The sequence below is a fragment of the Melanotaenia boesemani genome, chromosome 2 (assembly GCF_017639745.1).
Source record: "Melanotaenia boesemani isolate fMelBoe1 chromosome 2, fMelBoe1.pri, whole genome shotgun sequence".
NCBI classification, from domain to species: domain Eukaryota; kingdom Metazoa; phylum Chordata; class Actinopteri; order Atheriniformes; family Melanotaeniidae; genus Melanotaenia; species Melanotaenia boesemani.
The window spans coordinates 24,212,547-24,229,154 of record NC_055683.1 but is presented as its reverse complement, the minus strand read 5'-3'; the positions used below and the strand labels follow the sequence as shown (position 1 = coordinate 24,229,154).

At 39.5% G+C, this 16,608-nt stretch overlaps 1 protein-coding gene across 3 annotated transcripts in view; it reads left to right on the top strand.

Moving 5' to 3' along the window:
* Positions 1-16,608, top strand: part of cep112 (centrosomal protein 112) — a 121,647-nt gene that overhangs the window by 20,357 nt on the left and 84,682 nt on the right. For all 3 annotated transcript variants that reach the window (XM_041995865.1, XM_041995874.1, XM_041995855.1), the window contains exons 9-17: positions 3,403-3,489; positions 5,817-5,916; positions 6,369-6,487; positions 8,230-8,373; positions 13,845-13,999; positions 14,325-14,454; positions 14,567-14,659; positions 14,827-14,886; positions 15,970-16,049. In XM_041995865.1, coding sequence (XP_041851799.1) covers positions 3,403-3,489; positions 5,817-5,916; positions 6,369-6,487; positions 8,230-8,373; positions 13,845-13,999; positions 14,325-14,454; positions 14,567-14,659; positions 14,827-14,886; positions 15,970-16,049 — 968 coding nt within the window. The remainder of the gene's footprint in view (positions 1-3,402; positions 3,490-5,816; positions 5,917-6,368; positions 6,488-8,229; positions 8,374-13,844; positions 14,000-14,324; positions 14,455-14,566; positions 14,660-14,826; positions 14,887-15,969; positions 16,050-16,608) is intronic.

Genomic DNA, 16,608 nt, shown 5'->3' with positions numbered 1-16,608 from the left:
GGTCTCAGTAGTTTAAAGAGGACTAGTTCTGCAGTTGGCTTTCAAGATGGTGCTTCAGGCTGAGAGACATCAGGGATCCTCAGTGTTTCATAATAATAAAGTTGCAATTTCAAGCATGTCTGTACTATGTTCTTGATTCTTTAGTATTGACTGTGTTCTTATTCAACATTTGATTAGGTCTGTACTCCCCGTGTTCAGAATTACACTTAAATTACACAACAACAAAAGAACAAATTTCTTTTTTGATTTAGAGATTACATTTTAGCCAGAGTTTTTATCCAGCTTTATTATCTAGACAGACTCAAGTAAATTAACTTGTTAGAGTGTGAAAACTGCATCTTGCTGCTCCTCAGGAGATAGGAGAGTGTTGCATATTCACTATCCAAGAGCATCTGTGTTTACTAATGATGAAAGACGCACCAGGACATTGTAAATCTCAGGCAAGATAACGGAGATACACAAATGCAGCCTTGCGTTGTAGAGCCCAAACAGTTAGCCGATGATTTGTGAACACATCCCCCCTGAGGAAAAAGGCCTTGACCCTTATGCCATTTTTGAGAGTTAAAAAAAAAAAAAAAAAAAACAACTGTTTCCGTCTTCTCCTCACATTCCCCACTTCCATACACCGCTCTTCCCTCCCTACCTCTCATCCTCTCAAAAGCGAAGTGTCAAAAACATGGCATCTTACAGCGCTCGCTACAACTCAGAAGAAGAGAAAAGGGAAAAAAGCTGTACCACCCAGTCGAGCTGATTGAAGGCGTCTCAGAAGCCTTAGGTGTACGACATTCCTCTTCCTCCTCCTTCCTTCACCGACGCCTTTATAAACAAGTTTCAAACACCCCTGATCTAGTTTGACAAACTTTCTCCAAAGAGTATTTGAAGCAAGGATGAGAAAGTGACACCCCCACATGAGTTTTTTTTTTTTTTTTTTTTTTTTTTTAGGCACCAGCAGAATCGGGTCTCTTCTTACTCTTTTGCTTTTCAATCACTGCCATCCACCGCTCCATCCCCCCACCTTCCTCTCCCTCTGTCTTCCTCACTTCTTTTTGTCTGTCTACTCTGACAGGTCTCCTGTGGTCCCCTCGATTGCACAAGAAATGGTGGTAAATCAGGGAAAAAGGCAGAGAAGAAAGAACAGAATACTTAACAGAGCTTTGTCAAGGATACAGAGTATGAATGTAGCTCAAGTGCAATAATGAGGAGAGGCATCTAGAAGGCAATTTATGCATTTTAGTTGGACTTTTTATTTTTTTAACAAGACCCAGAATGTGAAGGGAATTGCTGACTTCTGAACAAAACTTAAAGCTCTGAAGTTTTTTCACTCTTTCAATTTCAAAGCAGCTATTATTCTCTGACATTCAGAGTATTGCTGATGTCATGATTGTATCGTATCAATATTTCAACACTTACACAATTCTATAATTGAATCATATTATAATTCAGATGAAACAGTCGCCTCTCTTTGATTTTTACTGAAAAAGGAAGTCTAACGAGGGTTTGACTGCGCCAAGTAATAGTTTGGGAAATTTTTGCTTAATTATTTTGATGACTTGAACAACAAGAGCTAGCCTTGGGATGTTGTTAGCCACTGACATTCTCACACACAAACACACACACACAAGCACATTTTCAAAGGATGAACATTGTCACCCTGCTGCAGGTTTGATTAACACACCAGAACAGACACTGACTAAACATGAGTAGTGACATCAAAGAAAACGACCAGTCATCTTTCTGTCAAAGGTTCTCTTTGTGCCTCCATGTGTTGCATGTTTGTGGGGGGAAAACACCTTGTAAACAAACTAGTTAGAGACAGTTGCTTTGACATTTTGACTATAAAAAAAAAGAAACAGGAAAGACTGAAAAAAAGAAAAAGGGGAGAAAAAGAGAAATGAATGTGGTTTAGCCTATACCAAAACATTATTGTTGTCACACACAGTTGAAAAACATTCCCTAGCAACAGCCTCTATAGAGAACACTAAAACTAATGTTTTTGAAAAATGACCATAAATATTATGCTTTTGTGATTTGACCTTTGTATTCAGTGTTTTATTTGTAGTTTTTGTTGCATATGCAGTGTTAAAACATCTGAAGTCCACACCAAAATGTATTCTCACCTACAAGGGACTTTTGTACATTCCTGGAAAAGAGGAGAAGAAGTTGGGTATTTCTTTGGTTGCCATTTACAACTTCATAGCTAGATGTCACCCCAAACCCACAACGTGTCTCTTTAAAGTATGCAAAGCAAATACAAGTAGGAACAAACTACATTTTTGCCTTGTACAACGTGTGAGAGCAGATTCTGCAACAATAGTTCTTACCTTCAACCTTATATTTGTTCAGAAACTAATTTTGGTTAAATTTGATGATTAAGGAAAAATAAGTAATAAACAAAATAGTCTCATGAAACAGGGTTTCATAAAGAGATCAGTAAAGTCAGAGTAAAACCACAGTGGCTCAGAGGTGAGGTTTGAGGGAAAAGCAAAGACAAAAATAAGAGATGACTAAAACAAAGGGAACGGTAAAGAATAAGGAAAAATAAAAGACATAAACGTGAACAAAAACAAGGAAAAAATGGGGAAAAAAATTCATTTGCACACATTCATTCTGTTTTATTGAATATATTCATTTAAAAGATCTGTACAGAAATGTATAAAAATGTTAACAAATGTGTAAATGATTTTTATTTTGTCTCTTCAGTTCCACATTTATTCATTCTCTTTTTCATAGATTCAGGTATTTGTCTTTATAAATTTCTCAGGATTAATTGGTGTTATTACCATGCAAAAAATAGTAAATAGTCCTCACTTAAACAGAAATGTTGTGACCTTGCCCAGGATCACACACTGATGAACCCATCAATGCCAGTGTGAAGTTCAGTGTCTTACACAAGGACACTTTAACAAGTGGACACAGGGTTTCAAACCACAACGTTCCGGTGCAGGAATGCTCTTCTGACCATCTTGTAGGAAACATTTAATGTTTTATAATAAAACCACTTAATATTAGAAATGAATGGAGATTTTCTGTAAACCTGGAACTTCTTTTAGCTTAGGAAGATCTGTCCCTGTGTGCTCGTGACCTGCTGAACTTTTACTCCTTTTAAAATACAGCTCTGAAATAAACACAATCTTCTTGGTTTAACTAATTGCTGTGTGAGTGTGTGTGTAGATACACAAACACACCAATAAGCAAACTCTCACTTTATTACAGACAGACATGCACACATACACTTGCGTACAGTTGGCTACTTGAGAAGCTTTGTGTGGGGATAAATGTAAAATAAAGGTTTTAAAATGCTAATATTTGCAAAACAATTCACTGTATTTTTCAGGTATGAAAAATAAAGCTGTTAAATTGTTGTAAAGAAAGCATATGACATTTGGTTTTCTGTATTCTCAGACTGAGATGAGGATCAAAGTGTTGGAGGCAAAGCACCAGGAGGAGAAACTGAAAATGCAGCAGAGCCATGATGCAGATGTTGAGAAGGTAAAAATGAAATCTCTGAGGTTAGCACCGCCTAACATTAAACCTGAATATTTTGCCATTGTCTTTTTTTGTTAATATTCATAGTTTGCTTTTAGTTTCTAATCTGAAATACCCAGACAATAGATGATCTTTAATAGTAATTTAAATAAGCAAGCCAACAGCCAGTAGTAGTTAATAGTGTATAGTTCTGATATATCTGCATTAAATGTAACTTTAAATATTTTTCTGAATCCTCAAGCAGACAGGCAAGTCTGCTAAAAACTGAGCTCTCGTGAAAACTATTTAATCTGTGTTAGAATGCCCACCATTGATCCTAAAACCATTTGGTGGCTAATGAAAAGTAAAGGAAGACTTCTCCTTACCCCATCCATGAAATAATCATCTCTTCAAAGCTCTTTGTCAGCTGGTGAAAGTAGCAGTAAAGCTGGTATATTTCACACCAGGTGCCCGTCAGTTAGGCTGCAGATCAAGCACCTGGGATCTGTCATGTCCTCACCACGATTTTCCTTTGCTGCCACAGAAGCTTTTAAAACAGGGAGGGGGGAACACTCCAATTTTCTCTCCACTTTAAGATGCCCGTTGCTTCTTTGTGTTTGACAAGAGACAGGATGACAGCTTGCTCTCTTTTGCCCCCTTCTCTCTTTAATTACATACAGACTGCTAGTTACGTCCGATTTAATTTCTATGGAATTTTACCCATTATTCTCTCTTATGGCTTCAAAGGAAAGTGATTTCAGGGGTGCACTTTGATGAGGCTGATGGAGGACGGACAGCCTGGTTTAGTTTTAATTATTCTACCTATTAAAATGACAAGGCCACTTAAGGGCTGCTGGTCATTGTCCCCATGCTTGAAATAAAGACGCTAATTAGAAAACAGGACACACTGTTGTATTCTAATACAAACAATTAAAGATTAGGGTCGAAATCCTGATGAGTTAGAATTATGTATGTTTTTGTTGCGACTTTCTCTATATACACACATACTAGATTTTTGTTGTAGTTGCCAGGGTTTTTTTCCTGTAGTTTAGTTTTGTGTATTTCATTCACTGGTTAAGATGTGGTCAGGCTGGATTTCCTTTACATTAGGAAGTCTAATAAAGACCTAAAATAGGCACCCTAAAAGCTGTTATTTCCCGCCGTCTAGTGCACTCTCCCCAGACCTGACACAGTGCCATTGGACCCTCAAAAGACAATCCCTTTTGGGTGGTGAAATGGAAAAAAATGGATACCCCTAAATGTTCTGTGAACTTTGCTCCAGTCGCCCAATCGTCCTTTCATCTCCCCCTTCCTATTCACACAGAGATGATGATAGGCTTGGCTAATAAGTGGCTTCATGGGCTTCTAGAGGTGACTGAAAAATAACAAGTCTTATGTTTTTCAGCCATTTCAGTCAGAAAATTAGTCATATTCTCTTTTTTTTGTGTGTGTGTGTGTGTGTTGGGGGGGGGGGGGGGGGGGGGGGTGTTAATTGCATGGGGAATCTTATTAAGAGAAGCTTTAGCTTCAGTTTTGAGTTGGTGATTTTTCTAGAAGAAGCTGTTTTGAAAGAGAAACAGAAGTTTGTCCAAAGTCACCTGGGTAATAAATAGATTCATCTGTAGAGCAAGTTTATAATATGTATATACATATTATGCAATTGAGCAGTTGTGAGTGTTAGGCTCCAAATCTCCATGGTCTAATTTAACTAATTACACACAGGTGGCAGCAGCAGACAGATGCAGTTACCTCATCGTATCAGCGCAGGTGGTTCACTCAGCTGCTATTTTACTCAGTTTGCTTGTTGTCTCTGAGGAGGCTGAAGTCTTCTCTGGTCATACAGGAGATTACCACATGGATGACATCCACCTTTAACGGAAAATAAAATGGAGCTGAACTGTCTTACATTTGTTTGTCAGGTTTTCATAATAAGGATGAAAATGCAGTTTTGTTCCTGATGTAAACAAAGTGTATCAATAGCATCACTTGATACGTGCTCTTGAACACACACGTTTTACTCCACATATAAACTTTAGGCCAAATAAACATGTTCTATCATTTTTATTTCCTCACTAAAACTATTTGCAATGAAATGAGTTCATTAATCACTATGTCCAATAGTGTTAGGTCTTAAAAAGTCGAAGTATTATGTGGCAAACTTATCTATTGAGTAGTTTTGTTTTCTCTTGCAGACACAGTATTGTGAAAGTAAAAATAAAAATTCTTAAATGCATTCAAGGATCATCATGAAGTCAGCAACAAGGTCACTTTCCCAAGGATAAAACAAAACAAAAACACTGGCTATTTTAGTTCTAATGTGAGTTAAAAACGTTCTTATTTCCTTTCTTTAGATCCTGGACAGAAAAAACCGTGAGACTGAAAAGATAAAGAGCCTGTATCGGGCTAAGCAGAAAGAGTCAGAGGAGATGATTCGTAAGCTGGAGAAGAAAGGTGAGAGGTCACATGACTACAGGGTTAACTGGAGGGATGTTTATAGCAGCATCTCTGAACACTCAGAGTAAAAAGCCTAAAAGGATACAATTCCACAAGAGACTGTGCTGGTGATGAGTGATGTTCTCCAGCTGTGCTGCTCAATCTAAAGTTTAATCAGTTCTGCAACAATTTTTTATGTATAGTTTTCTTTTTTTTCCCCATCTGTGTTATTATTCTGTCTCTTGTACTTTTTCATCCGTCTTCAAAAGTAGTTCATAAAAAACATTAACTTGACAAAGAGAGGCCTTGTTTGCCATTTTATAGAGGCAAAATCTTTTTTGACATTGATTTACTGACAGCACATCAGTGCACGCGAGTGTACGTCTGTCTGTGTGTGTGTCCATCTGTTCATACCCCGAGGCAAGGCCCTGACTGCTCTTTTGTGTGTTTGCGTCAACATTCTTCTTCAGTTCAAAGTGTGCTGCGGGAATCCCAGGTCATCTGTGAGAGCAAAGAGAAGCAGATAGCGGAGCTGCGGAAGATGTCGAATCAGAGTGCTGACTCTTTAAAAAATGAGTGGGAGAAGAAGGTACGAGGACAGGGTTGGGAAACTCAGCAGTCCAACACTCCATTAGCCACTATCAGTCAAAGTAAGACTGTTTGTAAGCATGAAACAAGCAGGCTTTACTGTGTGGTGGTGTTTAAGTTTTGAATCTGATCGCTCTACACGGCTGAGTTGGTGGGGCTTAATAAAATCCAAATGAAAATTACACTCATCTTTTCAAGTGATGGTGTGGAACAAATTTTCTCACATGTCAACAGAAAAAGAAAAACTATGCAACCGTATAAATCATGTTTAACCCCCTCCAAAAAGCAAGATGTTACATATAAAGAAATAAACTTTATTAGCTCTTGCATCATGAATAATTTTTCAACACTGTTATACACCCTGCTCACTAGCAAGCACTTACATCTGGAGGATTACACCATTTATTAGAAGCACATTGCTTGTTGCCTTCCTGAATGTATTATTTAGTCATATCAAGTGTGTTTATGAAACAAATGGTGTTGAAATCCAAGTCTTTTCTGAAGTAATGTTCTATGGTGTGGCACCTATGTAACCCAGATTTGTCAGCAAATGACCACTAATCACAGTCACATATGCTTGTGGTTATTACTCCACTGTTTGGTGGTCAAGTGGTTGGCACTAAGAGGGCTTTTTTTCCCCCAAATGAGGCAGATTTTATCCATTTACTTCCAAACCGTGTGGCAGCTCTCCCTCATTCCAGCTGACAACAGTAGATAAATGCATGTTTTCCTGGAGAGCTTATGTCTAGGAGATCTGACCTCTGAAATGTTTTCCTGGTAAAATGGGTCATGCAGTTATAGTAGCATGTTTGAGCAGAAATTCTCTCACAAGTCCCGTATTTGTCTTTGGACTGCTGACAAATATTAATCATTGTGACATACAGATCACTCTCTGTCTCTCCCTGATCTCTTTATAGTTTGACACCCTTATGCCCTCTCTCTGTTTTTAAATTTATGAAAAGGCACATAAACTCATTGATAGCCTCGGGCGTGTCTTTATTTATTTGCGAGGCTGTTGCCATCAAAGCTCTCCAACAGCAAAAAAAATACTGTTTTGAACAGTAACTCAAGTGCTAAGCCATTCTACGTCTGTGGAGATAAGCTTTTATAACATTTTTCTCACTATGTTGGTGAGAAAATAGTGTCATGAAGATATTGATTTAATTGATTAACACCAGCACCTTGCAAGGCGCAACATCACTTTTGTCCAGGCAGGAGAGAAGCCTCCAAACAAGCTGAATACCTTAACAGGCTTAGTAGCCTTGGCTCGTGACTGGCAGCTGCAGGTGGACCTGGGGAGATAGTTGAAGTTTCCAGAGCACATTGCCATAACAACACTCAGGCCGGACTTGGTGCTAACATGTAATTCGTCCAAGCAAGTTGTGCTTTTGGAGCTTACAGTTCCATGGGAAGACTGCATTGAAGTAGCAAGCTGCTTGGACACAAGCCGGTGTGGGATCACCCCCGGCTGGGTCGCCCAGGTGAGGGTTGCTGAAGATCAAAGACCCGAAACACCCAATGACCCTGGGTACTTCACTGATGATGTGTACAAGCTACCTATTTATGTAGATGGTGTTTCTTTAAAACTTGTTCAAGCTGAAGTCTCATTATATGGAAATAAGATATACAGGGTGTGTCGCCGATGCTGAGGTCACATAGTCAACAGCTAGGAAATGATGCAAAGTTGTGGAGGTAGAGTAAAACATATCAGAGACTGATATTAACTCATGTTTTGCTCTCCAGGTTCATGCTGCTATGGCAGAGATGGAGGAGGAGAAGTTTGAATTGCAGAAAAAACACACCGAGAACATCCAGGAGCTGCTGGAGGACACCAACCTCAGACTGGCTAAGGTGGAGTCTGAATACAAAGCTCGGTCACAGGCCACTGTGAGTACAGGAAACGACTAAAGGCCCCTGTACAGGGGGCAGCACAAGATATGTAGTACATGCTTTGTTCGTGCTAGGAAGCTCCAATCCTAAATTGTAGCGTACCAAAATGATGGGGAGATTCTTAGCTAAAAGACCACCTAGCATTACCACCAAAATAAAAACACAGTTCAAACCCCAAGCAATTATATGGGAATGTAACAAAAACACGAGAACATCACTATCCACTTTAGAGCTTCTGCTAATTTCCTCACCTCTCTCAACACAAGCAGATACTACAAAGAGATTACTAAGCAAAGATCTCAGCACTGTGGAACAAAAACTGAGCAACAGCCAAAGAGTAGCAAAAAAATATCACTAAGTCATATGGCATGTCTTAATTTTGCCATTTTGAAGTTAAAATTTTTATTCCACCTCAAGAAAACTCTGCTAATGTGTTTCCTATCACTCTGTCTTTGATTCACAATGATTCACAAAGGGCCTGGAGGTTTTCATGAAAATAAAGGGGAGTTTTGAAAGTGAAATCTTTACTTCTCCTTTAATCTACTCATTGGGGTACACTTCTTTCTGGATCCTCATGGTGTTTCTAAAGTGAATTTGGGGACTATTCCTGCGTAACACCTCTGTATTACTATACTAAATCTTCGATGAATTGGGCTGCTATCCACTGGTTTTTACTGACAGTAATGGGGTTTTCTTTTAGGGCAGAGATAACCATTTAAATTTTCTACAATGTTTCAGGTGAATTTAACCTGACACAGTAACACATATCTTGATTCTGACACTTCTGTAGTAATCTCACATATTTGTTTTAAGGCCCAAGATTATACAAACATGAAGATATACTTATATATTTATTTTGGGTGTGCCATTGGGCGGGGACGGGGGGTGTGGTAATGGGTCTCATCAAAAAGACGTTAAAGTGTATTTAAAAAGCAAAATGCAGCTCCTTGTCTTTGATATATGTGATGTATTAAACTAAATAATGCTGCAGGTATAGCAATTAAGTTACACCTCCTTTCCCTATCTTATACTAAACAGATTATGAACATCTTTCTAAGATTTATTGTAAAGAGTAGCAGACTGTTCAAGTGTACCAAAACGCTGCATTTGCAGATTATTTTTTTTTTCACTCTTAATGTGAGGCATTTCTCTCAAAATAGGAGTTTAATTCCAAATGTATACATCACTCACACATTTAATGATAAAACAATGAGCCTCGTGGTTCCATGGCTTAAATAAAAGGAGACATTCTCCAACATCTGAGTGAAGATGACTGTAATATCTAATGTTTGTTATTTCTATAAAGGTCTTTGATCCAAGCTCACACCTTACTCATTGCTGTGATTGTGTCCAACAATGTCCACACTTACATACACACACCTCTCAAAGCTGCAGTGTCTTTGATGTTATAATGAAAAGACTGGTTTCAAATAGGATTGTGCAGATTTCATTAGTTGGGATCATCAACACCAGAGGGTAGTTCAAATGTGCTGCTTTATTAATGGCGTTGTGATCGGTATCAGCATTCAAGGGGTTTCTATACATGTCACACATGCACATATATTGCTTTTGGCCTTAATCTGTCGACAGGCCTGCATTTAAGAGGCATCAAACACTGGATGGTGGAGGGCCAATGGTAAGGCCCCTGTTTTAATAATTAAGGACAGACAAGGTCCAAGAGAATGAAAAGAGCCTGCTGTCATTGGAAATTAGCTGCTGTCTTGGTGTGGTTGGACTGACCAGCACAGAGGATAGGATGGTTGAAGGGGATTTTATCTCCGAGTTACTTTAGCATCTTTTAAATGTTCACTGGTGTCTCCCAAAGGGCAAGTGTTGTGGAATGATTAACTGATTTGCTTAATTTTTCCAATGTCCACATATGTTATTTTTGTAGAACATTTATTTGCCCTTATTTTAACCCATAACAAGTAGTTTTAGTAACTTTGCACTTTTTTTTTTTTTTTTTTAACAGTAAGATTCATTACATCTATTAAAGGTCACTTCTATGTAATGCGTGACTGCGAGGACCCGGAAATTCAACCACACACAGCAGTTGGAATGTAGAAAAAACGGATTTATTCAGCAAAGGGGCAAGAGTCCGGCAAGGCTGGAAGAAGCGGTCTAGTCCTGGAGGGGGGGAGGAGGAATGCTGAAAAAGTCCAAAATCCAGAATCAGGGTCAGAAGGCAGGTAATGGTCAGAACACAGCAACAGATGGGGGTACTTATCCAAGACGTCAGGCGAAGCTCGGGCTCCAAAAACAAAGCATGGGTCAGAATCCAGAAATCCAAGAAGCCAGGCAAGAGGTATCCGATAAGGGCAAGGCAAGAGGGGTAATCCAAGGGCAAAAGTAGTAGGCAATCTAAAGACAATTGAATGCTGGATATCAACTTGGCGAGGTGAAGGCGATGATAATCTGGCAGAGAAGGGGAGACTGAAGAGGGATTAAGTAGTGCAGAGAAACCAAGCAGCAATCAGGGAAAACCAGGTGGGCTCAATTAGGCTGGTAGCCTGTCAGAGCAGGAACAAAGGCAGAGGCAGAGTAGAAATTAAGCCCAGGTGATCTAAATCAGCTGATAAGCCCAGGCAGGGCAGAGAACATGACATTCTACCCCTATTCTGACTATCCGATGAGGATTTAGATCAGGGGTGTCCAGCTCTGGTCCTCAAGGGCCACAATCCTGCAGGTTTTCAATGAGTCCCTGCTCCAAAACCACCTGACTCAAATTAATGAGTCATTGTGCAAAACTTAATAGGCTGTTGGATCCATTTCATTTGAGTCCGGTGTGTTGAAGTAGGAAACATTGAAAACCTGCAGGACAGCGGCCCTCGAGGACCGACTTTGGACATCCCTGATTTAGATGCTACAGTATGAAAACATTTTGGCCCCTGGTTTAATAATGGTGAAGTAAAGAATCCTTATCTGCCTGTCTCGGCTTCGTTGGACTTTTATCCAAAAGAGAAAACATTAGGCTGACAGGTTTGTTAAATGTTACTACTTTTATTTGCTGCAGGGCAGAGAAGGTGGAGTGACTGTGTACGTGTTTGTACCTAAAGTCCAGCTGGTATGAGCCAAAGTATTGTACCAGACAAGCTCTTTAAAATAGTCCATGCATGTCCATACCCAATGACTGTTAAAGGAGACTTTATTCATCTTTTCATAATAGACAGTTGTAATCTACTTTTTTTTATTTTTCCTGAAATTTGACTGATTGCGATAGATAATTTGAATGTAAACAAATATATTGTCATATTTTGCTGTGTATTTATCAGAATACCAGTACAAAGTAAAGGTTGATACATGTTACTCGAGCCTTTGGTCTCTGCTTCTTGTGGCATGCTTCTCCTACTAGATACTAGGGTTTGATCCACATTATACATTCATACACACAACTTGACAGGCCTCAGGAGAAGACTGTTGATGCAGGCTCCCTTCCAGTTGCTGGCTCTAGTCCTGATCCAAGAACTGTGAGGGGACATCCATCACTCCTAATGAATTTATTGCTAAAACTTCAAAGGCATTTTTTATCTTAAATCTTTGAAAGGGAGTGGAGCTCATAATCTACCTTATATAGTCTGCACTTCACACCAAGTAATTCTCCTTCTGAAACACCTAATTAGTGGACATAATGTGCTCCCACTGAGTGTGTCCAGGTGTGCCCAGTCAAGCCTCAGTATGCGGACGCACCTCTTCTCATCTCCTGCCAGAGAGCTAAGTGTCAGCACGCGCCCCAGCACAACATAGGCCCCTTGTTCCTTTTCTTAACTCCCTCCACTGCTGACACAAAGACAAGAATCTCTCTCACCAGCCTAGCAGGGCACTGCTCTCATACTCTTTATAAACACACCATAACGCCCCCTCCCTCATCATTCCACCTTCTGTCAACACCATCCCCTGTCATCATCTAGATCAACTAGCACGCTCCATCTTTTATCAGTACCCCATCATCGCCTTTATCAACCTACCCATACTGCATTCCGTGCTGTCATATGCACGTATACAAAGGCGCACATGTGCACACTGAGGGACAGCAGGCAGAGAGGGGGATGCTTGTTTTCATCAGAAATTGCCGGAAGAGACTGTCAGCTGGACTTTGATCGCTGTCTTTATTTAATATCTGAATCCGATTTGACGTTTGAAATACACGACCACAGAAATAACTCAACCATGTCATTACAGAGTGGAATAACCTAATTGCATCCTTATTACTTATGACCACTGTATTTAGCAAACACTAGCAATAGTGTGATACGTGTTTTTAAACCTCTTTCTAGAGCTTTTCTTGCTGTAATACTGTCTTGTGTCACATCAGTGGCGTCAGGTTTCCTTATAAATTGACAGAATAACTGTAAAAAGATGCAGCATTTTATTAAAATGTGCATAAAATACATTATATAAGGCCAAAACCTCTTTATGTAAGTAGTCGTAAGGAATTTTCTATTCTCATTTTCTAGACTTTTTCTAGGCTTCTTGAAGGACTTTCCAGAGCTCGTATTTGGATGTTGGCTGCGTTTCGTTCCATTCTCTGCCAAGATAATCCCACACTGCTTCAATAATGTTGAGGTCCAGGCTCTGGGGAGCTCACTCCATCACTCCGTTTTATCTGATGCCACTGATTTTCAGTCCAGTTCCTGTGTCATTTGACATACATCAGCTTTTTCTCCATGTATTTCCTCCTTACGAATGGCTTCTTGACAGCCACTCCTCCATGGAGACAAGACTTCAATGAACAATAGATGGATTAACGGAGGTGCATCTCTTATGTCTCGTGTCAGATCTCTGCTGGATTTTTCTGGATGTCTTATTGAGATTATTATCAGATACTTTTAATATGCTCCAGGTATTTCTTCTTTTTTCTTTAATTTGTGCAGTTTTTTACTTTTTTTATTTAAGCACTGTAAACTATGCTAGGACATGCCAATTTTTAAACTTATGGTTATTTATTTTCTTGTTGCAAAAAATACTATTTTATCTATAAAACTCTGATATCTTTGGCATTTTTTCTGATGTGACTAAAGAAGTATGAAGAAATTACATATTTCCACAACAAGCTGCTTGTAACAAAGTGCTTAAAGACAAAATAAAATGACACATCACTGGACTAAGAGATAGAAAAAAACGGCCAATGTTCAAAGAAAAAAGTTTCAGAACAGAGAACTATTGCTCAGAAAGGTCTGGCTGCTTCTAAGCGAACTACAAAGAAATCAGGGCTGGCTTGAGACTTTTACACTGTGCTGAATATTCCCTCTGTTGGGCTTTCAGCTTAATTCCAGTTTTATTTACCAAGTTGTCATGCATTTGGAATCTATGTGTCTGAATAGTTAGCAACTGATGAAATGTCAGAAAACATTTCATGCATGATATTAAGATTTTGTTTGATAAAGATGACCAGCCATTTTTCTCATGCTGCCCTTCTCAGCAGTTCAAGCTGTTTGGCTTAGTGCTTTTTGTCCATCCTTGTGAGCCAGGAGCAAACGGTGCGTGAGTTGGAGCTGCGGGTGAAGCAGCAGTCGGTGGAGGTGGAGAAGGGCAACGCGCTACGTCAGAAAGTGACACAGGAGAAGGCCCAGTTGGAGATTCAGGTTGCATCCCTCAGTGCTGAGCTACAGGAAGCTAACAGACGGTATGGAGCTGTTTGACTTGTGACAGAAAGTAATTACGACTCATAGTTGTAGAAATGTATTACTAGTATGGAAGGCTACTGTGTTTTAAACTAGCCAGCTTTCCATAACAGGGGTACAAAACTGTTTTATTGTAAAATGCCTGCAAGGGATCTTGAGTAATTTAAAAATAAAAACTAAAGAAAAAAACATTATCTGGGTGGATGCAATGCAGGGGAAAGCTATGAGTCATCTGACTGTTTCATTTTTGTTGAATAGAAGCAGATCAGTGTGTGCATGAGGAACCTCTGATAGTGTAGTCTAAATCAAGCTTTCAACTGTGTGCAGGATTTTGATGCTGCAGAAGGAGAAAGAGCAGCAGCATGAGCTGCACGAGCAGACCGCACTGAAGCTCCAAGCCAAACACGAGACTGACATGAGCCACTTACATCAAGAACATGCTCTGTCGGCTGCCAAGGTTCACATTACCACAACACTCCCCGCAGTTCATCCCACAAACTGCTAAATTTACTGATGACTGATTTAAGACATAAAACTTGTACCTAATGTGTCTCCTCTTCCCCTCACAGGCCTCTGAGGTGATAGAAGAATTGGAGAGGAGTGTGGCCCAGATCAAACAACAGCTCCAGGACAGTGAACATCGAAGACAGCAACAAGTCAGGGTACGACCTGGGCAGTGGTGGGGTGTGTTCATGTTTACAAGTGTACTCTCTGAAGTTTAAAGGGTTTGTTCTAAACACAAATGTATCTTTTCTTTTGTTAGTGTAGTATCAACAAAATGGTCTGTGCTACATAATAAAGTATAATTTTGAATCTGCTTCGCTTCCAGGATCAAGAGAAGAAGTTTCAGCAGGAGAAAGATGAACTGCAGATCAGCTGTGAGAAGAAGGTAGAGTTTACTTCCTCCATCAGGAAAACCTACCCACTGTGCTCCATAGCTTCTGTTGTTACACTGAAACGACACTGGAATAGTGATTACGGTCAGGCAGAGATCAATGTTTCTTGTGGTTTTCTTTTTCATTTCTATTTATCTATTTTTTTTAGATTCTATGTCCGATCTCATAACTTTTTAGCTATTATTAACGGGAAGAACATAAAGGAAAGCGAATGGGAATTTCATAATTTAGTGTGAGAGTTGTAAGGTGATAAAGGCTAAGAATAGGAGGCAAATTTAAATAAAGTTTGAGGTATGTACTCTCTTTTATGTGTATCCAGGCCTACACTTAATTGCCCAAGCACCTTACTTTTGAGAGACCCTCTTTAAAGTCATAAAGTTGCCACAAAGTACAGAGGCCATTGTTAATTAATCTGAGCTGGACCAGACCAGACTAGGCCAGACTTCTTAGGTAAAGATCAGGTTTAAAGACTTTGCTGCACCTGGATCATCTTCAAAGTGCCACATCTACAATGTGTGTATCGGTGGCAGACTACTACACACTAGCCCCTTTGACTGATACACCTGCAAAAACTTAGCAGGCCTGTGTGCTCTTTATTCAGGGTCAGGGAGAATTTAAATTAAGCCTCTTTCAGTAGTTTGGTTTTGATTATGGTTTCTTATTTTGCTCTTGTAATCAGCTGCCATTCATCCTACTTTCCCTCTCTCCTGTCTTTCTTCTTGCAAGGTGACAGTATGAAAGTCTGTTGTTCATTTTCCTTTTTTGTTCACTTCGGAAAGATTCCTCATTCCACTCCTTAGGAGTGCTAAACGAGACAGATGAAGGAGGTTGTGATGGAGTGTGTGGGCATAAGAATGGCCCATATGGCTGCCATACTGTCGATCTACGGTGAAAGGCCCTCTGAGCTTTCCGATGGGCTTTGATGCTACTTTTGATGAAGTGATAGAGAGAAGAAATGAGACAAGATGCACAAGGTCGTAGGCAGGAGAGTTTTCTTGAGTGATGTTTGATGATGTCTGTCTTTACACTCAGTCGCACCCTTTACCCTGTCTGACTTTTACATTCCCTACTTTCAGGTGTTGGCAGCCCACAGTGAGGCAGAGAGGGAGAAAATAGAGGCCAAGAGGAAGATCACCAAACTAGAAGATGCACTAAGGTAAAGCAACACAAAAAAAGGATTTGTTGCTCAAATGAAAAAACCTTTGGTCACATTATGATGTGTGTAAATCTGAAGGCCTTTTAAATGTCAGTGAAGCATGATGCGTATTTACTATCACACGTTTAGGCCTTGACTTTTTTATTTCAGACTTTATTAGAGAGTTGTTTATATCTTCTGACTTCAGTCTTTGATCATAAGAACAGAGCAGTGTGTATGAATTCTGATTTAAGGTGGAGTTTGGTTTTAACAAGCCAATCCTTGCACACTCTCTTTGATCTTTTTTTATAACTGAGAGTGGAACAGCTCAAGCTGAGAGCCTGCAAAGTGTTACCGATCAGAACTTCACGTTATAGATGTTTGTCATGTCCTGAAGAAAACTGATCAACTTATTTGTATCAAATTATCTGCACCTTCCCCGGTCACTGTGTTATTGAAAATGTCATTTAGAGAAAAAATGAAAAACTGTAACATAGTTGGTCAGTATACTGTAAATGAATAGAAAGAGACATTTTTAAGATTTTTGACATTGGTTTGATTTAAAATATTATGTAAAAGT